Genomic DNA, 19,786 nt, shown 5'->3' on the forward strand with positions numbered 1-19,786 from the left:
ACAGTGTCCTCTGTGTTGTCACATCCTCGTTGGGTACCTGATCATCCTGCTTGACTGCTCCACACTGTCTGTGGTTACCCCTTCTTGAAACGTTTGGCTCTTGGCTTTTGGATCACACCTCTGCCTGGCTTTCCTTATGCCTTCCTGACTGCCGCTGCTCCTCTGTGGCCAGCTCTGTGTTTCTGGCCACTCTCTCTGAGTCTGCCACCTTGTCTGTATTCCTTTGTTTCCCAATCTGTAACTGCTGGGGAAGCTCTTTCTTCTGCTCCTCTCTCAGCTCCAGGGCTCTAGTAATAAGAATGTGTTTATGCTAATGACTTGCAGACCTTCTGCCCAAGTTTCCAGCTTTTGTAGCTAGCACTTGGTTGGTGTTCCCATTTGGATTCCTGGTGGGTACTTCATACTTTGACCTAAGAATGTAATATTTTTGCACACATACCCTCTCCCCCACTCTTTTCCTCCCTGTCTCCATTTCTTCTTCCCTTCTTATTCCTAGTCTTTTACACTATATTAATTGGCATCAATTGTCTGTTAAAAAACTTAGCTATCATCCTTACTTCTACCTTTCCCAACTGTAATATCAAGTTGGCAAGTAATTTCTATCAGTTTATTATTTTATTTTATTTGTATTTTTTTTTAATTTGAAAGAGCGCTTACATCTTCTGATTCACTCTGCAAATGCCTGCCACAGCTGGTGCTGGGCCAGGCCAAAGTCAGGAGCCTAGAACCCAATCCAGGTCTCAAGTGGGTGGTAGGAACCTAACCACTTGAGCAGTCACCTGCTGCTGCCTAGGGTCCACATTAATAGGAAGCTAGAATCAGAAGCATAGCCAGGACTCAAACCCAGGAACTCTGATTTGGAATGTGGGCCAAATGGCACCTGAAACACTATACCAAATACTTACCCCATGAACACTCTTATTTCTGTTACTACTTCTTCTTCTTCTTCTTCTTCTTTTTTTTTTTTTTTGACAGGCAGAGTGGACAGTGAGAGAGAGAGACAGAGAGAAAGGTCTTCCTTTGCCGTTGGTTCACCCTCCAGTGGCTGCCCGGCCGGCGCGCTGCGGCCGGCACACTGCACTGATCCGATGGCAGGAGCCAGGTGCTTTTCCTGGTCTCCCATGGGGTGCAGGGCCCAAGCACTTGGGCCATCTTCCACTGCACTCCCGGGCCATAGCAGAGAGCTGGCCTTGAAGAGGGGCAACCAGGACAGAATCCGGCGCCCCGACCGGGACTAGAACTTGGTGTGCCGGCGCTGCTAGGCGGAGGATTAGCCTAGTGAGCCGCGGCGCTGGCCTACTTCTTAACTGTCAAGTCACTTTTCTAGTGTCACTTCCTTAAAGTCCTTTCCTGACCATTCTGGTTTACTTATTTGACAGGCAGAGTTAGACAGTGAGAGACAGAGAGAAAGGTCTTCCTTCCGTTGGTTCACCCCCCAAATGGCCGCTACGGCCGGCGTGCTGCACTGATCTGAAGCCAGGAGCCAGGTGCTTCCTCCTGGTCTCCCATGCGGGTGTAGGGCCCAAGGGCCATCCTCCAGTGCCCTCCCGGGCCACAGCAGAGAGTTGGACTGGAAGAGGAGCAACTGGGACTAGAACCCGGCGCAAACATGGCATTCTGGCGCCACAGGCAGAGGATTAGCCAAGTGAGCCATGGCACCGGCCCCGACCATTCTGTTTTAAAAATGCCCTGGGTTACCGTATCCCATTAGCTTTATTTACTTGTTTGTTGAGTGTCCCTTCCCCTATTTGCACATACTCTCCAGTATAAGTTTCTTTCTTTCTTTTTTTTTTTTTTTTAAAGATGTGTTTTATTTATTTGAAAGAGTTACAGAGAGAGGTAGAGCCACAGAAAGAGAGAGAGAGAGAGGTCTTCCATGCGCTGGATCACTCCTCAAGTGACTGCAATGGCCAGAGCTGAGCCAATCTGAAGCTGGGAGCCAGGAGTTTCCTCTGGGTCTCCCATGCAGGTTCAGGGTCCCAAAGACTTAGGCCATCTCTACTGCTTTCCCAGGCCATAACAGAGAGCTGAATCAAAAGTGGAGCAGCCGGGACTTGAACTGGCACCCATGTGGGATACCGGTGTTGCAGTTGGAGGATTAACCTGTGCCACAGCACCAGCTCCCAGTATAAGTTTTTATTTTTTTATTTTTTTATTTTTTTGACAGGCAGAGTGGACAGTGTGAGAGAGAGACAGAGAGAAAGGTCTTCCTTTTTGCCGTTGGTTCACCCTCCAATGGCCGCCGCTGCAGCCGGCGCACCGCGCTGATCCGATGGCAGGAGCCAGGAGCCAGGTGCTTTTCCTGGTCTCCCATGGGGTGCAGGGCCCAAGCACTTGGGCCATCCTCCACTGCACTCCCTGGCCACAGCAGAGAGCTGGCCTGGAAGAGGGGCAACCGGGACAGAATCCGGCGCCCTGACCGGGACTAGAACCCGGTGTGCCGGCGCCGCAAGGTGGAGGATTAGCCTATTGAGCCACGGCGCCGGCTCCCAGTATAAGTTTTTTAAAGGCAGCAGTGTCCTTATTTTTGTTTACTTCTGAATATAGTAAAATCTCAAAAACTTAGTAGGGCCGCAGATATTTGTTGAATGAGTGATTACTGTTCTTTGTTAAATTATTTTCTTTACTTATGCACTGAGTTAAAGAGAGTGAAATAATGTCCTTTTTTCTCTGTCTAGTTTGGACTCCTGGAATCTCAGCTACGTGAGAGCCCGGCTCCGCGCTCTTAGCCGACGGGATGTTCTGCCGATGGCTCTCGATTATCCGGAGGCGGAGAGCCAGCCCAGCACGGCGGAGGTGCTCCTCAGCGAGAGGCAGTACGTCAGCGGCCGAGGCACGTGCTGCCGCTCTGCCCGCGCAGGCCCAGGTGGTCATCTGTGGGGGTGGCATCATGGGCACGTCTGTGGCCTATCACCTCTCTAAGATGGGGTGGAAGGACGTCGTCCTGTTGGAGCAGGGCAGGTAAGGATCTCACTGGCCTTGGCTGTGGCGGAACAGCACTCACTGTGTAGGGTTCTGTTATTACGCCTTCTTTCAGGATTATGTCCCACTGACAGCTAATTAAATGTTGCTCAGTAGCATGAGAAGACTCAAGGTTAAATCTGTTTTTTTTTTTTTTTTTAATATTTATTTGTTTAAAAGGCAGAGTAAATGAGGGAGAAGGAGAGTCAGAGAGAGCTTCCATTTGCTGGTTCACTCCCTAAATGGCTGCAGCAGCCAAGGCTGGGCCAGGCCAAAGCCAGGAGCCTATAACTCCAACTGGATCTCCCACGTGGGTGGCAGGGATCCAAGCACTTGGGCCGTATTCCACTGCCTTCCCATGAGTTTTAGCAGGGAGATGGATCAGACATTGAGCAACTGGGACTTGAACTGGCACCCATATGGCATGAGGTATCACAGGTGGCGGCCTAACTCACCACGCCACAATGCCAGTTCCAAGGTAGAATCTTTTGTACTTTGTTTAGTGATGCCTAATAATGATTGTGCTTTCTGGTTTTTAGAGAGGTGGCAGATTTAATGAAACAAGTGTTTTTGAAGGATATATTTGGTTTTATGTTGCTCTTTTTGTTATAGTCATTCAACAGCATAAATCCTGGGGCTCAAGAGCTTTCTCTAAGCAGAAGTGAACCTGGCTACATTCTCCCTTTATTTTTATTACTTTTTTCTGTAAATAATTTTAGACTTACAGAAAAATCATGTTCCTGTATTCCATTCACCTGTCAATAATATCTGACATTACCCGGCGCCGCAGTTCACTAGGCTAATCCTCCACCTAGCGGCGCCGGCACACCGGGTTCTAGTCCCGGTCAGGGCGCCGGATTCTGTCCCGGTTGCCCCTCTTCCAGGCCAGCTCTCTGCTGTGGCCAGGGAGTGCAGTGGAGGATGGCTCAAGTACTTGGGCCCTGCACCCTCATGGGAGACCAGGAGAAGCACCTGGCTCCTGCCATTGGATCAGCGCGGTGCGCCGGCCGCAGCGCGCCGGCTGCGGCGGCCATTGGAGGGTGAACCAACGGCAAAGGAAGACCTTTCTCTCTCTCTCTCTCTCTCACTGTCCACTCTGCCTGTCAAAAACAAAAAAAAAAAAAAAAAAAAAAAAAAAATCTGACATTATGAATCTTGCAGCTAATGAACCAATATTAGTGGATTAGTATTAACCTCACTTTATACTTAATTAGCATTATCCTGGATTCCATACGTGTTTCTGGCTCCTGACTCCCATCTTCCTGCTCATGTAAACCCTGGAAGATTTTTCTCCTTTTTCCTTAATAACCTTATTCTGTTACAACTTGCCGTTGAGGGCACCACATAACATTTCATTGACATCTCTCCCTGAACTCCATGAAACTGTGACAGCTTCTCAGACACCCTTTGTTTTTGGAGACCTTAATGGTTTTGAGTTTTCTGTAACATTTTAGTCTTTGATAAGATTTTTGATAGACCTAGATACTATCCAGATCTAAGTAGGTACAAATTACACAAAGATACTTGATCTTAGAAAACTCCACAGAATTCTGGCCGGCGCCGCGGCTCACTAGGCTAATCCTCCGCCTTGCGGCTCTGGCACACCGGGTTCTAGTCCCGGTCGGGGCGCCGGATTCTGTCCTGGTTGCCCCTCTTCCAGGCCAGCTCTCTGCTGTGGCCAGGGAGTGCAGTGGAGGATGGCCCAAGTACTTGGCCCTGCACCCCATGGGAGACCAGGATAAGTACCTGGCTCCTGCTATCAGATCAGCGCGGTGCGCCGGCCGCAGCGCGCCAGCCGTGGCGGCCATTGGAGGGTGAACCAACGGCAAAGGAAGACCTTTTTCTCTGTCTCTCTCTCTCACTGTCCACTCTGCCTGTCAAAAAAAAAAAAAAAAAACTCCACAGAATTCATCAAGGCGGGGCTGGCATTGTGGTGTAACAGGTTGAGCTTCACCTGCAATGCCCTTGGTTCGAGACCTGGCTGCTCCCTGCTAATATGCCTTGGAGAACAGTGGAAGATAACGCAAGTGCTGGGCCCCTGCACCCACATGGGAGACCCGGAAGAAGCTCCTGGCATCGGATTGAGGCCATTTGGGGAGTAAGCCAGTAGATGGAATATCTTGTGTGCTCTCTCTTTATCATTATCTTTCTCTCTGTAACTCTGCCCTTCAAATAAAAGAATAACTCTTAAAGAAAAAAAAAAGTAAGCTGCAGACCTGATGCCCCATTCACTGTAAGCATTTCAGAATATATGCTCAAAAACACAGGAGCACCCTCCCATATAACCACCCTGCAACCATGTGCATCAGGAAACCTTGGATATAACAGTACCATTAGGTTCCTAGACCTCTCTTAGATTGCACCGTGCATCCCAGTCCTATCCATTTCCTTTCTGACCAGGATCTTGTCCAGGAATATGAGTTGTTTGGTTGCTGTGTCTCTTCAGCCTTGAAAGTTCTTCAGTCCTTCTTGCCCCTCTTGTCTGACAGTTTTAAAAAGTACAAGCATTTTGCTCTTTGAGGTAATCCTCAACCTGGATTCAACTAAATGTTTTCTCGTGATCAGACTCAGATTATATAATTTTTAAAAACACATGCGAGGGGCCGGCGCCGCAGCTCAATAGGCTAATCCTCTGCCTGCGGCACCGGCACACCAGGTTCTAGTCCCGGTCAGGGCGCCGGATTCTGTCCTGGTTGCCCCTCTTCCAGGCCAGCTCTCTGCTGTGGCCAGGGAGTGCAGTGGAGGATGGCCCAAGTGCTTGGGCCCTGCACCCCATGGGAGACCAGGAGAAGCACCTGGATCCTGCCATCAGATCAGCGCAATGTGCCTGCTGCGTCACGCCGGCCGCGGTGGCCATTGGAGGGTGAACCAACGGCCAAAAGGAAGACCTTTCTCTCTGTCTCTCTCTCTCTCTGTCCACTCTGCCTGTCAAAAAAAAAAAAAAAAAAAAAAAAAAAAAGAAAGAGGCTTGCTTCCCTCCCTTCTTCCCTCAGGTTGATTTATTTATTTGAAAGACAGAGCAGCACAGAGAGAAATTTTCCATCTGCTGGTTCACTCCCCAGCTGGCTGTAAAAGCTGGGTCTGGCCTGGGCAGAACTTTATGCTGCATGAAGCCGAGATCCAGGAGCTGCATCTGGGTCTCCTACATGGGTGGCAGGGGCCTAAGCTCTTGGGCAATCATCCATTTTCTTCCCAGGCACATAAACAGGGAGCTGGCTCAGAAGCAGAGCCGTCAGGACTAGAACTGGCATTCGATATGGGAGGCCAGCATCAAAAAGCAGCAGCTTAACTCACTGTACCACATCATCCTTGAGAGTAGATTTTTCATAATGTAAATATTTCTTCATGGAAGGCCTTAGGGAATTTTTTTGTTTGTTTAATTTGTTGTTCCAAGATCATTTAATACATTAGAATTGACATTTATGAGGCTGGCGCTGTGGTGTAGCAGTTAAAGCCGCCACCTGCAGTGCCAGCATCCTATATAGGCACCAGTTCGAGTCTTGGCTCCTCCACTCCTGATCTAGCTCTCTGCAATGGCCTGGGAAAGCAGCAGAAGATGGCCCAACCCCTTGTGCCCCTGTACCCACATGGGAGACCCAGAAGAAGCTCCTGGCTCCTGCTTCCGATCAGCACAGCTCCGGCTGTTGTGGCCAATTGGGGAGTGAACCAGCGGATGGAAGATGTCTCTCTCTCTCTCTTTCTGCCTCTCCTTCTCCTCTCTTTGTGTAATTCTGACTTTCAAATAAATAAATCTTTAGAGAAAAAAAAAAGAATTGACATACAGTATTTTGAGCTTGAAAAATTTTTTTTTAAATAATCTGCTTTTGTTATCTTAATAGAGTAGTTGTGGGTTTGTTTGTTTATGAGGCAGCATTGGAGGTGGCGGGGAGAGAGAGCTTCTGTCCATTGGTTCACTTCCTAGATGGTCACAACTGCCAGGGCTGTGCCCTGGTCTCCCATGTCAGTACAGGGGTCCAAGCACCTGGGCCATCTTCTGCTGCTTTTCCAGGTGCATTAGCAGGGAGCTGGATGGGAGCGGAACAGTTTGGTACCAAACTGCACTCATATGGGCTGTGCTACAATGCCGGCCACTGAGCTTGACTTTTTTTTTTTAAGATTTTATTTATTCATTTATTTTTTAAAGATTTATTTATTTGAAAGGCAGAGTTACAGAGATACAGAGGCAGAGGGAGAGAGAGAGAGGAAAAAGAGGAAGAGAGGGGTCTTCCATCCGCTGGTTCTCTCTCCAAATGGCCCCAACGGCCAGAGCTGGGCCAATCTAAAGCCAGGAACCAGGAGCTTTTCTCCCCCCTCCCCCCAGCCTGACCTTTTAAAAAAATTGCACTGGGTCTGGTACTTGGGCCTAGCCAGTAAAGCCTCTGCCTGTGGCGCTGGCATCTGATATTGCTGGTTTGTGTCCTGACTGTTCCATTTCCAGTCCAGCTCCCTGCTAATGTGCCTCGGAAAGCAGCCGAAGATGGGCCCAAGTGCTTGGGCCCCCTCACCCACATGGGAGACCGGAAGAAGCTCCTGGCTCCTGGCTCCTGGCTTCGGATCAGCCCAGCTCCAGCTGTTGTAGCCATTTGGGGAGTGAACCAGTGGATGGAAGACCTCTCCATCTCTGCCTCTCTCCCTCTGTAACTCTGCCTTTCAAATAAAATAAATAAATCTTTAAAAAAAATTAAGCCTAGCTTCTTAAAAGGTTTGGTCCTTCCTTTTGTTAGTCATTGTCCTTTATTATCTCTACCTCCCTTCTTCTCTTAGAGCAGTGGTTCTCTACTCTGGCATTGTCTGGGGAACGTGGACCAAATTCTAATGCCCAGGCTTCCCAGAACAAACCAGAACCTCTGGAAGTGTTGCTTAGTGTCTGTGTTTTTTTATTTTTAAAATTTCCAGGGATCTCTATTGTATACTCAAGGTGGGAGCCACTATCAGAGCTGCTCAAGGGGAGCTGTCCTGGTAGAACTGTCACAAGAGGTATAGGCAGCAGCCAGAGTTCACGGAACTCCCATCCCAGGTCGAGTTCTACATAGTGGCTGTGCTGTGTGTCAGTCCTCGGTGTGCTGCCAGTCTGACCTGAGAAATACACTCATTCCAGTCAGGTCAGTAAGCCAGAACAGGTTAGGCAGTTGATGAGTGCCAAATGAGTTGGAAAAAATGACCTGCTTGCAACTACCACCGGCTTTTTTGACTTATGAGTCCTTTGTAAAACTGGGTATTTGGGCCTAAGCAATGCTTACTACAAATTAGAGATCGTTGTTTTGCTGTGAGTTTATTTTTGAGTAGACAATGGATTTATGTGACTCAAAGTTGAAAACATAGGAAAGAATATGTGGGAAAAGTCTTTCTTTCATTGCTGACTTGATGACAATGGTTTCCTTCTGTGGAGGCTGAGTCCAGACCCCTTCTCTCCATACACACAAATGTGTATCCATGGTGAGGGGTGTGGAGGAGTCATAATTTATTTTTTTCCTTTTCTTACACATGTGGTAGCTCACCTTAAATACTTGTCTTCATTTTCATTTTTATTATTATTTCATTTCTCATTCTTCAATAGCTGTATAATATCCATATATAAATGAAATGATTCAGGATTTTAGTCCCATATCAATAGACATTTAGATTATTTGAATCTTTTAGTATTTCAGACAATTCTATAATGAGAAACCATTTTTTTTCCAAAGATTTATTTATTTATTTGAAGGGCAGATTTACAGAGAGGCAGAGGCAGAGAGAGATGGTCCTCCATCCACTGGTTCACTCCCCAAATGGCTGGAATGGCCAGAGCTGGGCTGATCCAAAGCTAGGAGCCAGGAGCTTCTTCCAGGTTTTCCATGGGGGTGCAAGGACCCAAGGCCCTGAGCCATCTTTTACAGGTTTCCCAGGCCATAGCAGAGAGGTGGATTGGAAGTGGAGCAGCCAGGACTTGAAGCAGTGCCCATGTGGGATGTCGGCACTGCCAGCAGCAGCTTTACCCACTGTGCCACAGTGCTGCCCCCATGAGGAACCTTGAACTTGTATTCACAGCTATGCGAGTCTACTTAATAGCACTTTGCATTCGTCCTCCAGACTGGCTGCTGGCTCCACGCGGTTCTGTGCTGGCATCCTGAGTACCGCCAGGCACCTGACCATTGAACAGAAGATGGCAGACTACTCCAACAAACTCTACCAGCAGTTGGAACAGGAAACAGGGATCCAGACAGGTAAGCAGGTCATCTGCTGGTTTGACTCGGTATTGTATTTGGTCCCGTACTAGGTTTGACCGGGGATTTGGTAATGAAGACTTGGGTTTTGGCCCAGGCTCTGTCACTAGCCAGGTGTTAGGCAGCTCCCTTAGCTTGTTGAGCTGTCTCCGGTTTCCCTATAAAATAAGGGAATTCAATCAGAGCTTGTAATTCTTGTATTATGAATTGGTCCATTTAAAAATAGTAAACTTGGCAGCTGAACAGGAGGAAAAGAAGTGTAGGTGCTTGACAGTGAAACTGTAGGTTGACCCACTGATGTTTACCAGTTGCTACTAAGTATGTGGTTTTTGTTTGTTTGTTTGTTTGTTTGTTTGTTTTGACAGGCAGAGTGGACAGTGAGAGAGAGACAGAGAGAAAGGTCTTCCTTTGCCGTTGGTTCACCCTCCAATGGCCGCCGCGGCCGGCGCGCTGCGGCCGGCGCAGCGCGCTGATCCGATGGCAGGAGCCAGGAGCCAGGAGCTTTTCCTGGTCTCCCATGGGGTGCAGGGCCCAAGCACCTGGGCCATCCTCCACTGCACTCCCTGGCCACAGCAGAGGGCTGGCCTGGAAGAGGGGCAACCGGGACAGAATCCGGCGCCCCGACCGGGACTAGAACCCGGTGTGCCGGCGCCGCAAGGCGGAGGATCAGCCCAGTGAGCTGCGGCGCCGGCCAAGTATGTGTTTTTTTATAAAGCATAGACATGTATTTCTTACCTGTATCATTGGTGGAAAAGCTAAGTAGTACTGTAGTAAGTAGGAACTGTTCCCAGAACAACAAGACTGATTCTACAGCTTGACCCCATGCGATAACAGGTGGAAAGAGAGCCTGTCAGTGGTTACAAGCTCATGGTTACAGAAGCCCAGAGACAAGCTAGCCAGAAACTTCACTCTCCTCACCCTGAGGGACATCACTGAGTCACCATGATGTTGTTGACGTCAGCCTGGCAAGAGCTGAGAGGCAAGGGCTATAGAGTGAACATGGGAAAGGTACCTCTGTGCTGTCTCCAGGTTTTACTGGCAGAGCTGCCTCTGCATGTGGGGACTGTTGGACACAGTTCCTTTTACGTGGAGTGAATTTCATGGCAACAGCTGCTTGAATCCAGAACTGATTAGGATTGGAGTCAGAAGAGGATCCACAGAAAGGGCCAGAGATGGAGCGGCTGAGTCCAGTTACTGATGCTTTTTTGAGCCCGCATTGCTCAGCTGGTTGGATTTGAGAAGAATCAGTGTCATAGGCTTCTGTTTCATAAGGTTGGTTGTAGGTCAGTCTGGAACTCCTTGCTCGGCCTGATTGGTCTTGGATGCTGTGGAGCAGGGTGGGTTGAATCCCCGTTCAACCTCCTGAGGAGTTAGGCAAGGGAGTGTCGGGGGAATCCAGAATCTACCAGTCCCATGGAAGTATACCAGAGATGCCCTGGAAGATGACTTGGGGGGCCTATGGCCATGGGGAACTCTCTGTTGACTGGTGGTATTCACGTGTGATACTGTGATAATTGTTTCTCAGTGGACTGCTTTTCAATCACTGAATAAAGATGAAATGACATGCACAGTTTAGAGTTAATGAGAGGAATGGTACATGCTGATCCTCTGAAAAGAATTCACCCAGATAAAGTGTGTGTTAATGACTTTTTAATCTGAAAGACTGGACCATTCTGATTCTACAGCCTTTGTACTGAATATGAGTTTCTGAATTGCTTCTGTTTGCATGTGATAAGTTTTAAAGTGAATGGAGTAAATGTGATCATCTAATTTTTTAAAGGATTTATTTGAAACACAGAAGGAAGGAAGGAAAGAGAAAGAGATCTCCCACCTGCTGGTTCACTCCCCAAATGACCCTAACAGCCAGAACTGGGCCAGACATGGGTGGCAATAACTCATGTACTTGAGCCATCTTGCACTGCTTCCCAGGTACATTAGCAAGGGTCTGGATTGGAAGCAGAGTAGCCAGGACTTGAACCAGTACTCAGATACAGGATGCTGGTGTTCCAGGTGGTGGTTTAACCTGCTGCACTGCAATTCCTGCCCCTTAATAATATTTTATTTTATTATTATTTTTATTTGACAGGTAGAGTTATAGACAGAGAGAGAGAGAGACAGAGAGAAAGGTCTTCCTTCTGTTGGTTCACCCCCACAAATGGCCAGGAGCCAGGTGCTTCTTCCTGGTCTCCCATGTGGGTGCAAGAGCCCAAGCACTTGGGCCATCCTCCACTGTCCTTCCGGGCCACAGCAGAGAGCTGGACTGGAAGAGGAGCAACCGGGACTAGAACCTGGTGCCCATATGGGATGCCAGCACCGCAGGCGGAGGATTAGCCAAGTGCGCCACGGCGCCGGCCCCAACCTTAATAATATTTTGAAAGTATACCCTATATTGTTTGATCTTAAAATAAGAAAAGGTCATTCTTTTTCAGTGAGTGTTGAAGATCCATTAGCTGCAGATGCATAGGTTTACTTGCAAGCTCTCTGTTCTCCATCGGTTCATGTGTCTTATTTTTTGCCAGTATCATGTTGTTGTTTTTTTAAACTTTTTTTCTATTTTTTTTTTTAAGATTTATGTAATTATTTGAAAGGCAGAGTTACAAAGAGGCAGAGGCAGAGAGAGAGGCCTTCCATTTGCTGGTTCACTCTCCAAATGGCCACAACAACTGGTGCTACGCCATTCTGAAGCCATGAGTCTGGAACTTCTTACAGGTCTCCCACGTGGATGCAGGGGCCCTAGGACTTGGGCTATCTTCCACTGCTTTCCCAGATCATAGCAGAGAGCTTGATCAGAAGTGGAGCAGTCGGGCCGGCGCCGCGGCTCACTAGGCTAATCCTCCGCCTAGCAGCTCCGGCACACCGGGTTCTAGTCCCGGTTGGGGCGCCGGATTCTGTCCCGGTTGCCCCTCTTCCAGGCCAGCTCTCTGCTGTGGCCGGGGAGTGCAGTGGAGGATGGCCCAGGTGCTTGGGCCCTGCACCCCATGGGAGACCAGGAAAAGCACCTGGCTCCTGGCTCCTGCCATCGGATCAGCGCGCTGGCCGCGGCGGCCATTGAAGGGTGAACCAACGGCAAAAGGAAGACCTTTCTCTCTGTCTCTCTCTCTCTCACTGTCCACTCTGCCTGTCAAAAAAAAAAAAAAAAAAAAAAAGAAGAAGAAGAAGTGGAGCAGTCAGGACTCGAACTGGTGCCCTCATTGGATACTGGCACTGCAGACAACGTTTTTACCTGCTATGCCACAGCTTCGGCTCCCAGTATCATGTTTTTTAATTACCACAGATTTGTTTTGTATTTCAGTCAAGTAATATAATACGTCCTGCTTTGTTCTTTTTTGCACAAGATTACTTTTGGCTATTTGGGATCTTTTGTGGTTCCAAATATATAGGTATATGTATATATATATACCTATATATATACACACACACACAATTATATATAAATAAGCTTTGTGAAAAATCTCGATGTTCTGATGGAAATTGCATTGCATCTCTATATCACTTCGGATGGTGTGGAGATTCTAACAAGGCTGATCCTTCCAGTCCATGAATACAGGATGCCTTCCCATTTTTTTGTGTCCTCATCAATTTCTTTCACCAGTGTTTTATAGGTTTCTTTGAAGAGACCTTTCGGTTTTTAGTTAAATTTATTTGTAGGTATTTTTTTTCTTTTTAGCTATTGGAAATGGGATTGTTTTCTTTACTTCCTTATCTGGTAATATGCTATTGGTGTATAACCATGCTACCGATTTTTGCACATTGATTTTGTATCCTGCAGTTTTGCTAAACTTGCTTATTTCTAATAGTTTGTTGGTGGAGGGAAATTTTGTATGTATGAGATCATGTTGCCTGCATGTAGTGACAAATTGACTTTTCCTTCCCAATTTGAGTAGTTTTTGTTTCTTTTTCCTATCTAATTGCTCTAGCTGGGACTTCTAATGCTATGTAGAATAAAAGTAGGCATCCTTATCTTATTCCAGATCCTAGAAAGACCTCAGCTTTTCCGATTCAGTATGATGTTGCCTCTTGGCTTGTTAATATGTAACCCTTATTTTGTTGAGATATATTCCTTCTTTACATAATTTTCTCAGTTTTTATCATGAAGGGATGTTAAATTTTATTTTATTTTATTTATTTATTTATTTAACAGGCAGAGTGGGCAGTGAGAGAGACAGAGAGAAAGGTCTTCCTTTGCCGTTGGTTCACCCTCCAATGGCTGCCGCAGCCAGCGTGCTGTGGCCGGTGCACCGCGCTGATGCGATGGCAGGAGCCAGGTGCTTCTCCTGGTCTCCCATGGGGTGCAGGGCCGAAGTACTTGGGCCATCCTCCACTGCACTCCCTGGCCACAGCAGAGAGCTGGCCTGGAAGAGGGGCAATCGGGACAGAATCCAGCGCCCCGACCGGGACTAGAACCCGGTGTGCCGGCGCCGCTAGGCGGAGGATTAGCCTAGTGAGCTGAAGCGCCGGCCGGGATGTTAAATTTTATCAAGTGCCTTTTCTGCCTCTATTGAGATGTATGGATTTTGTCTTTAATTCCATTGATGTGATGCAGCGTGTTTTCTGCCTTGTGTATGTTGAACCATCCTTTGCATCCTGGGATGAAACTCACTTGGGCATGGTAAGTAAGGTTTTTAATGTGCTGTTAGATTTGGCTTGTTAGTGTTTGGTTGAACTGTTTTGTTTTTTACAAACTCTTGTGTCGAGGGATGACTTTAAACAGATTGCAGTGAGGAGCTGCTCGGCACTTACGGAACCCCGACCCAGCAGCAGGTCGTCCACGAATGGTTTAGTGCCTGCTCCCCATGAACATGAGTTGCATGAGAGATTTTTTTATTTTTAAAGATTTTATTATTTGAAAGACCAGAGGCAGAGGCTTCCATCCACTGGTTCACTCCTGAAATGCCTGCAACTGCCAGAGCTGGGCCGATCCAAAGCCGGTAGCCAGGAGCTTCTTCCGGGTCTCCCATGCTGGTGCAAGGGCCCAAGTAGTTGGTCCATCTTCTGGTGCTTTCCCAGGCCATAGCAGAGAGCTGGATCGGAAGTGGAGCAGCTGGGATTCGAACTGCTGCCCATATGGGATGCTGGCACTGCAGGCGGAGGTTTTACCCGCTACGCCATAGCGCTGGCCCCAGGATGTTTTTTTTTAAAGATCTTATTTATTTGAGAGGCAGAGTTACAGAGAGAGAGGGAGTGACTGAGAGGTCTTCCACCTGCTGGTTCACTCCCCAAATGGCTGCAGCAGCCAGAGCTGGGCCAGTCTGAAGCCTGGAGCCAGGAGCGTCTTATGGATCTCACACGTGGGTGCAGGGGCTCATGCACTTAGGCCATCTTCAACTGCTTTCCCAGGCCATTAGTAGGGAGCTGGATGGGAAATGGAGCATCTGGGACTCGAACTGGTGCCCCATGTAGGATGCTGGTACCACAGGTGGTGGCTTAACCTACTACTCCACAGTGCTGCTGTCCCCTGAGAATTTTTGCTTTTATGTTTATCAAGGATACTGGTCTGAAGCTTTCTATGTTTGTTTTATCCTTGTCTGATACCTGGTTTTAGCTTTGTAAAGAGTGAGTTTGGAAGAATTCTCGTCAATTTTTTTTGGATCAATTTTAGAAGAACTGGTGTTCTTATTTAAATGTTTGGTAGAATTCAATAGTGAAGCCATCTAGTTCTTTTTTTTTTTTTTTTTTTTTTTTTTTTTTTTTTTTTTTGACAGGCAGAGTAGACAGTGAGAGAGAGAGAGAGACAGAAAGGTCTTCCTTTACCGTTGGTTCACCCTCCAATGGCCGCTGAGGCCAGCGCACCGCGCTGATCCGAAGCCAGGAGCCAGGTGCTTCTCCTGGTCTCCCATGCGGGTGTAGGGCCCAAGCACTTGGGCCATCCTCCACTGCACTCCCTGGCCACAGCAGAGAGCTGGCCTGCAAGAGGGGCAACCGAGACAGAATCCGGCGCCCTGACCGGGACTAGAACCCGGTGTGCCGGCGCCGCAGGTGGAGGATTAGCCTACTGAGCCGCGGCGCCAGCCGCCATCTAGTTCTACGCTCTTCTTCGGTTGGAGACTTATTACTTAGTCTCTTCACTCATCATTTTGGTCTTTACTAAGTATTTATCTGTTTAGATTTCTATTTCTTTATGATTCCATCTTGGTAAGGTGTATATATCCAGGAATTTGTCCATTCCTTCTAAGTTATCAAATTTGTTGGTGTAGCATTGTTCATAGTAATCTCTAGTGATCCTTTATATTTCTGTAGTGTTATAACATCTGTGGGTATTTTAAACTTTGGTAAATCCTGTCAAATTATCCTCCAAAAATGGTTGTATCCTCTTACTAAAAATCTGTGACAGGGGCCGGTGCCGTGGCTCACTTGGTTAATCTTCTGCCTGCGGCGCCGGCATCCCATATGGGCGCTGGGTTCTAGTCCCGGTTGCTCCTCTTCCAGTCCAGCCTTCTGCTGTGGCCCAGTAGTGCAGTGGAGGATGGCCCAAGTGCTTGGGCCCCTGCCCTCCATGGGAGACCAAGAGGAAGCACCTGGCTCCTGGCTTCAGATCGGCTCAGTGCTGGCTGTGGCAATCATTTGGGGAGTGAACCAACGGAAGGAAGACCTTTCTTCTGTCTCTCTCTGTCTATAACTCTACCTGTCCAATTAAAAAAAAAAAAAAGTGTGACAGTGCTTCTTTTTAGTTTTCTCAACATTGGCTGTTATTTTAATTTTTAGTAACCTGGGAGAGGGAAAAAGTTATCAGGTTCTGATTTACATTTCTTTGACTTAAACATTGTTTTATAGGTCTGTATAAAAAATATATATATTTAAAATATTTATTTATTTATTTCAAAGGCAGAGTTACAGAGAGGCTGAGAGAGAGGTCTTCCATCCACTGGTTCATTCCCTAAATAGGTGCAATGGCTGGAGCTGGGCTGATCCAAAGCCAGGAGCCAGGAGCATCTTACAGGTCTCCCATGCAGGTTCAGGGGCCCAAGCACTTTTGCCATCTTCTACTGCTTTCTTAGGCCATAGCAAAGAACTGGATCGCGAGTAGAGCAGCTGGGACTCGAACTGGTGCCCATATGGGCTGCCAGCACTGCAGGTGGCAGCTTAACACGCTACGCCACAATGCCAGACCTATTTGTTTTTTGAATTGACTTCTAATATCATATATTTACTTTTTTTAAAAGATCTTATTTTAATTATTTGAGAGGTAGAGTTACAGAGAGAGGCAGAGAGAGAGGTCTTCCATCCACTGGTTCATTCTCCAGATGGCGGCAAGCTCCTAGGCTGACCTGAAGCCAGGAGCTTCTTCCAGGTCTCTCATGTGGGTGCAGAGGCCCAATAACTTGGGCCATCTTCCACTGCTCTCCCAGGCTATAGCAGAGAGCTGTATCGAAGAGGACAAGCCGGGACACAAACTGGCACCCATATGGGATGCTGGCGCCACAGGCAAAGGCTTAATTACACCACAGTGCCGGCCCCCTCTATTTATTTTTTAAAAAACTATTTATAAGAGTTCTATTTTATGACTGTTTAAATTAAAATTTATTGACATAAAAATTGTATGCATTTATGGAGTGCCATGTGATGTTTCCATGTATGTATATGTTGTGTTCAAATCAGGGCAAGTATAACTGTCTCAAACATTTATCATTAGTGGTGAAATATTAAAAATCCATTCTTCTGGCTTTTTTGAAACATAAAATACATTATCAATATCTGTAGTTATCTGACTGTGTGAAGTAGAACAACAGAACTTGTTTCTTCTATGTAACTGTGACTTAATACCCCTTTTCTGTTCTTCCCAGCCTCTGGCAACGCTTCTACTCTGAGCTTTATGAGATCAACTTTTTTAGATTCTGTGTATAAGTCAGATTATGTAATACTTGTCTTTCTGTCCATAACTTATTTCATTTAATGACCTCCAGTCCCATCTATGTTGTTGCAAATGACAAGATTTCATTCTTTTGTTTAGGGCTGAATAGTATTTAATGATGTGTGTGTACACTTTTTTTTCCTTTGTTACAGTCTGTTAAAACACCATTGCTATTCCTTAGGACAAGAACACAGATCACACCTGTAGAAACTAGGAACTACATGTAGAACAGAAACAAAATTGTAGCTGAAGCCTGACTGCTAACCAGAGCAGGATTCTCAATGGACTCAAGTGATAAAGAGAAGCTAGGCAGAGCAGGGGACAGTATCCTCTGAATCAAACTTCATGTGCCATCATGATTATCTCCCAGGACTTTATCAGCCATGATGAGACGTCTGCCACATTTATAAGATACAGTTGATCAAGGCCTGCATTGTGGCACAGTGGGTTAAGCTGTTGCCTTCCACGCTAGCATCCCCTGTGAGCACCGGTTTGTGTCTAGGCTGCTCCACTTGCCATCCAGCTCCCTATTGACACACCTGGGAAAGCAGCAGAAAGTGGCCCACGAATTTGGCCCCTGCCACCCACATGGAACACCTAGATGAACCTCCTGACTCCTGGCTTCAGCCTGGCCTAGCCCCAGCCATTGTGGCCACTTGGGGATTGAATCAGTGGATGGAAGGCCTCTCTCTGCCTCTCCTCTCTCTGTAACTCTGGCTTTCAAATAAATCTTAAAAAAAAAAAAAAAAGTCACATGAAATCACTCAAAGGCAAACTTAAGAAGAGAGACACAGCCTTTTTTGATGGGCTGCATGTTCTTGTTACTTTCAAAAACTGTTAGTTATTATTTTCTTTTAAAGATTTATTTTGCGGCCAGCGACATGGTGCAGTAGATTAAGCTGCCATCTGTGATGCTGGCCTCCCGGATCAGGGCACTGGTTCCAGTCCCAGTTGCTGTGCTTCTGGTACCGCAGAATAAATAGAAGGGGAGACACGGCGAGATCTTCCATCCATTGATTCACTCCCCAAGTGGCTGCAGCAGTTGGCTGTGCCAGGCTAAAGCCAGGAGCCTAGAACTCTATGTGGGTCTTCCACATGTGCAGGGACCCAAGTACTTGTCTTCTCAGGCACATTAAGAAGAACCTGGACTGGAGTGGAGCATCTGTGCTTGAACTGAAACTCTGATGTGTAGGATGTGGTGCCAGCATTGCAAGGGCATCACGTTGTTGCGCCACAACACCAGACCCTTTGATTTTCCTGAAGAATGATTTAGACAAGAAAAACCGCTGGAGATGCCACAGTGGCTCTTGAGTTACGCTGCCAGTTGTGATGCCAGCATCCCATGTGGGCGTCAGTTTGAGTCCCAGCTGTTCTAATTCAGCTCCCTGCTAATGCACCTTGGAGAGAGGTGAAAGGTGGCCCAGGGAGTTGGGCCCTTGCCACCCCCATGGGAGACCTGGTTGGAGTTCCAGGCTTCTGACTTCAGCCTGGCCCAACCCTGGCCATTGTGGCCATTTGGAGAGTGAACTAACTGATGGAAGATCTCTTTCTCTCTCTTTCCCTTTCTCTGTAACTCTTTCAAATAAGTAAAATAAACCTTAAAGTAGTACATAGGGGCTGGCGCTATGGTGTAGTAGGAAAAGCTGCCACCTGCAGTGCCGGCATCCCATGTGGGCACTGGTTCTAGTCTCAGCTGCTCCAGTTACAATCCAACTCTCTACCATGGCCTGGGAAAGCAGTGGAAGATGGCCCAAGTCCTTGGGCCCCTGCACCTATGTGGTAGACCCAGAAGAAGCTCCTGGCCTCAGATCGGCCCAGCTCTAGAGAGTGAGCCAACGGATAAGAAGACCTCTCTCTCTGCCTCTGCCTCTCTGTGTAACTCTGCCTTTCAAATAAGTAAATATTTTAAATATATATATTTATACACACACACACACACACACACCCCTATAAAATGATGTTTCAGTGAACATGTTGGAGTGAACCAGCAGATGGAATACCTCGCTCTGCCTCTCTGTAACTCTGCCTGTCAAATAAATCTTAGCAGATTTGGCAGTTACTTTGGATCTGTCACTGCTTATCCTAACCAGCATGCAACACCAGGAATTGAGACAAATGGCACTGAAGTCATCTTGAGCTCATCCTTTCATTTGAAAGTGATCTATTTGGAGGCATTGTTTTTAAGAAAGAAAATCTCGGCCGGCGCCGCGGCTCAACAGGCTAATCCTCCACCTGCGGCGCCAGCACACCGGGTTCTAGTCCCGGTCAGGGCGCCGGATTCTGTCCCGGTCGCCCCTCTTGCAGGCCAGCTCTCTGCTGTGGCCCGGGAGTGCAGTGGAGGATGGCCCAAGTGCTTGGGCCCTACACCCGCATGGGAGACCAGGAGAAGCACCTGGCTCCTGCCATTGGATCAGCGCAGTGTGCTGGCTGCAGCAGCCATTGGAGGGTGAACCAGCAGCAAAAGGAAGACCTTTCTCTCTGTCTCTCTCACTGTCTACTCTGCCTGTCAAAAAAAAAAAAAAAAAAAAAAAGGAAAAAAAAATCTCAGCAGGTTTCTTAGAAGTAAAAAAAACTCTAAATAACAAAAAAGACTGAAATTCCAGTTCCTTCAAACTAGGAACTTCTTGTCACGGCAGTGAAGGATATATTTATCAGGTGTTTTCAGGAGAAATCAAGGAAATATTTATGATACCCTGTAGTTTGTTTTGTAAGGATACCCAATTAATTAAACTTTGTTTTCATAAGAACTAAGAATCATTGCATTTGAGAGATT

At 47.2% G+C, this 19,786-nt stretch overlaps 1 protein-coding gene across 5 annotated transcripts in view; it reads left to right on the forward strand.

Moving 5' to 3' along the window:
- PDPR (pyruvate dehydrogenase phosphatase regulatory subunit) overlaps positions 1-19,786 on the forward strand; it is an 87,471-nt gene that overhangs the window by 42,251 nt on the left and 25,434 nt on the right. For all 5 annotated transcript variants that reach the window (XM_002711720.5, XM_051847287.2, XM_051847289.2 and 2 more), the window contains exons 2-3: positions 2,679-2,961; positions 9,031-9,164. In XM_002711720.5, the coding sequence (XP_002711766.2) occupies positions 2,738-2,961; positions 9,031-9,164 (358 nt within the window). In that variant the 5' untranslated portion in view covers positions 2,679-2,737. The remainder of the gene's footprint in view (positions 1-2,678; positions 2,962-9,030; positions 9,165-19,786) is intronic.

The sequence above is a fragment of the Oryctolagus cuniculus genome, chromosome 18, assembly GCF_964237555.1.
Source record: "Oryctolagus cuniculus chromosome 18, mOryCun1.1, whole genome shotgun sequence".
Taxonomy (NCBI): Eukaryota; Metazoa; Chordata; class Mammalia; order Lagomorpha; family Leporidae; genus Oryctolagus; species Oryctolagus cuniculus.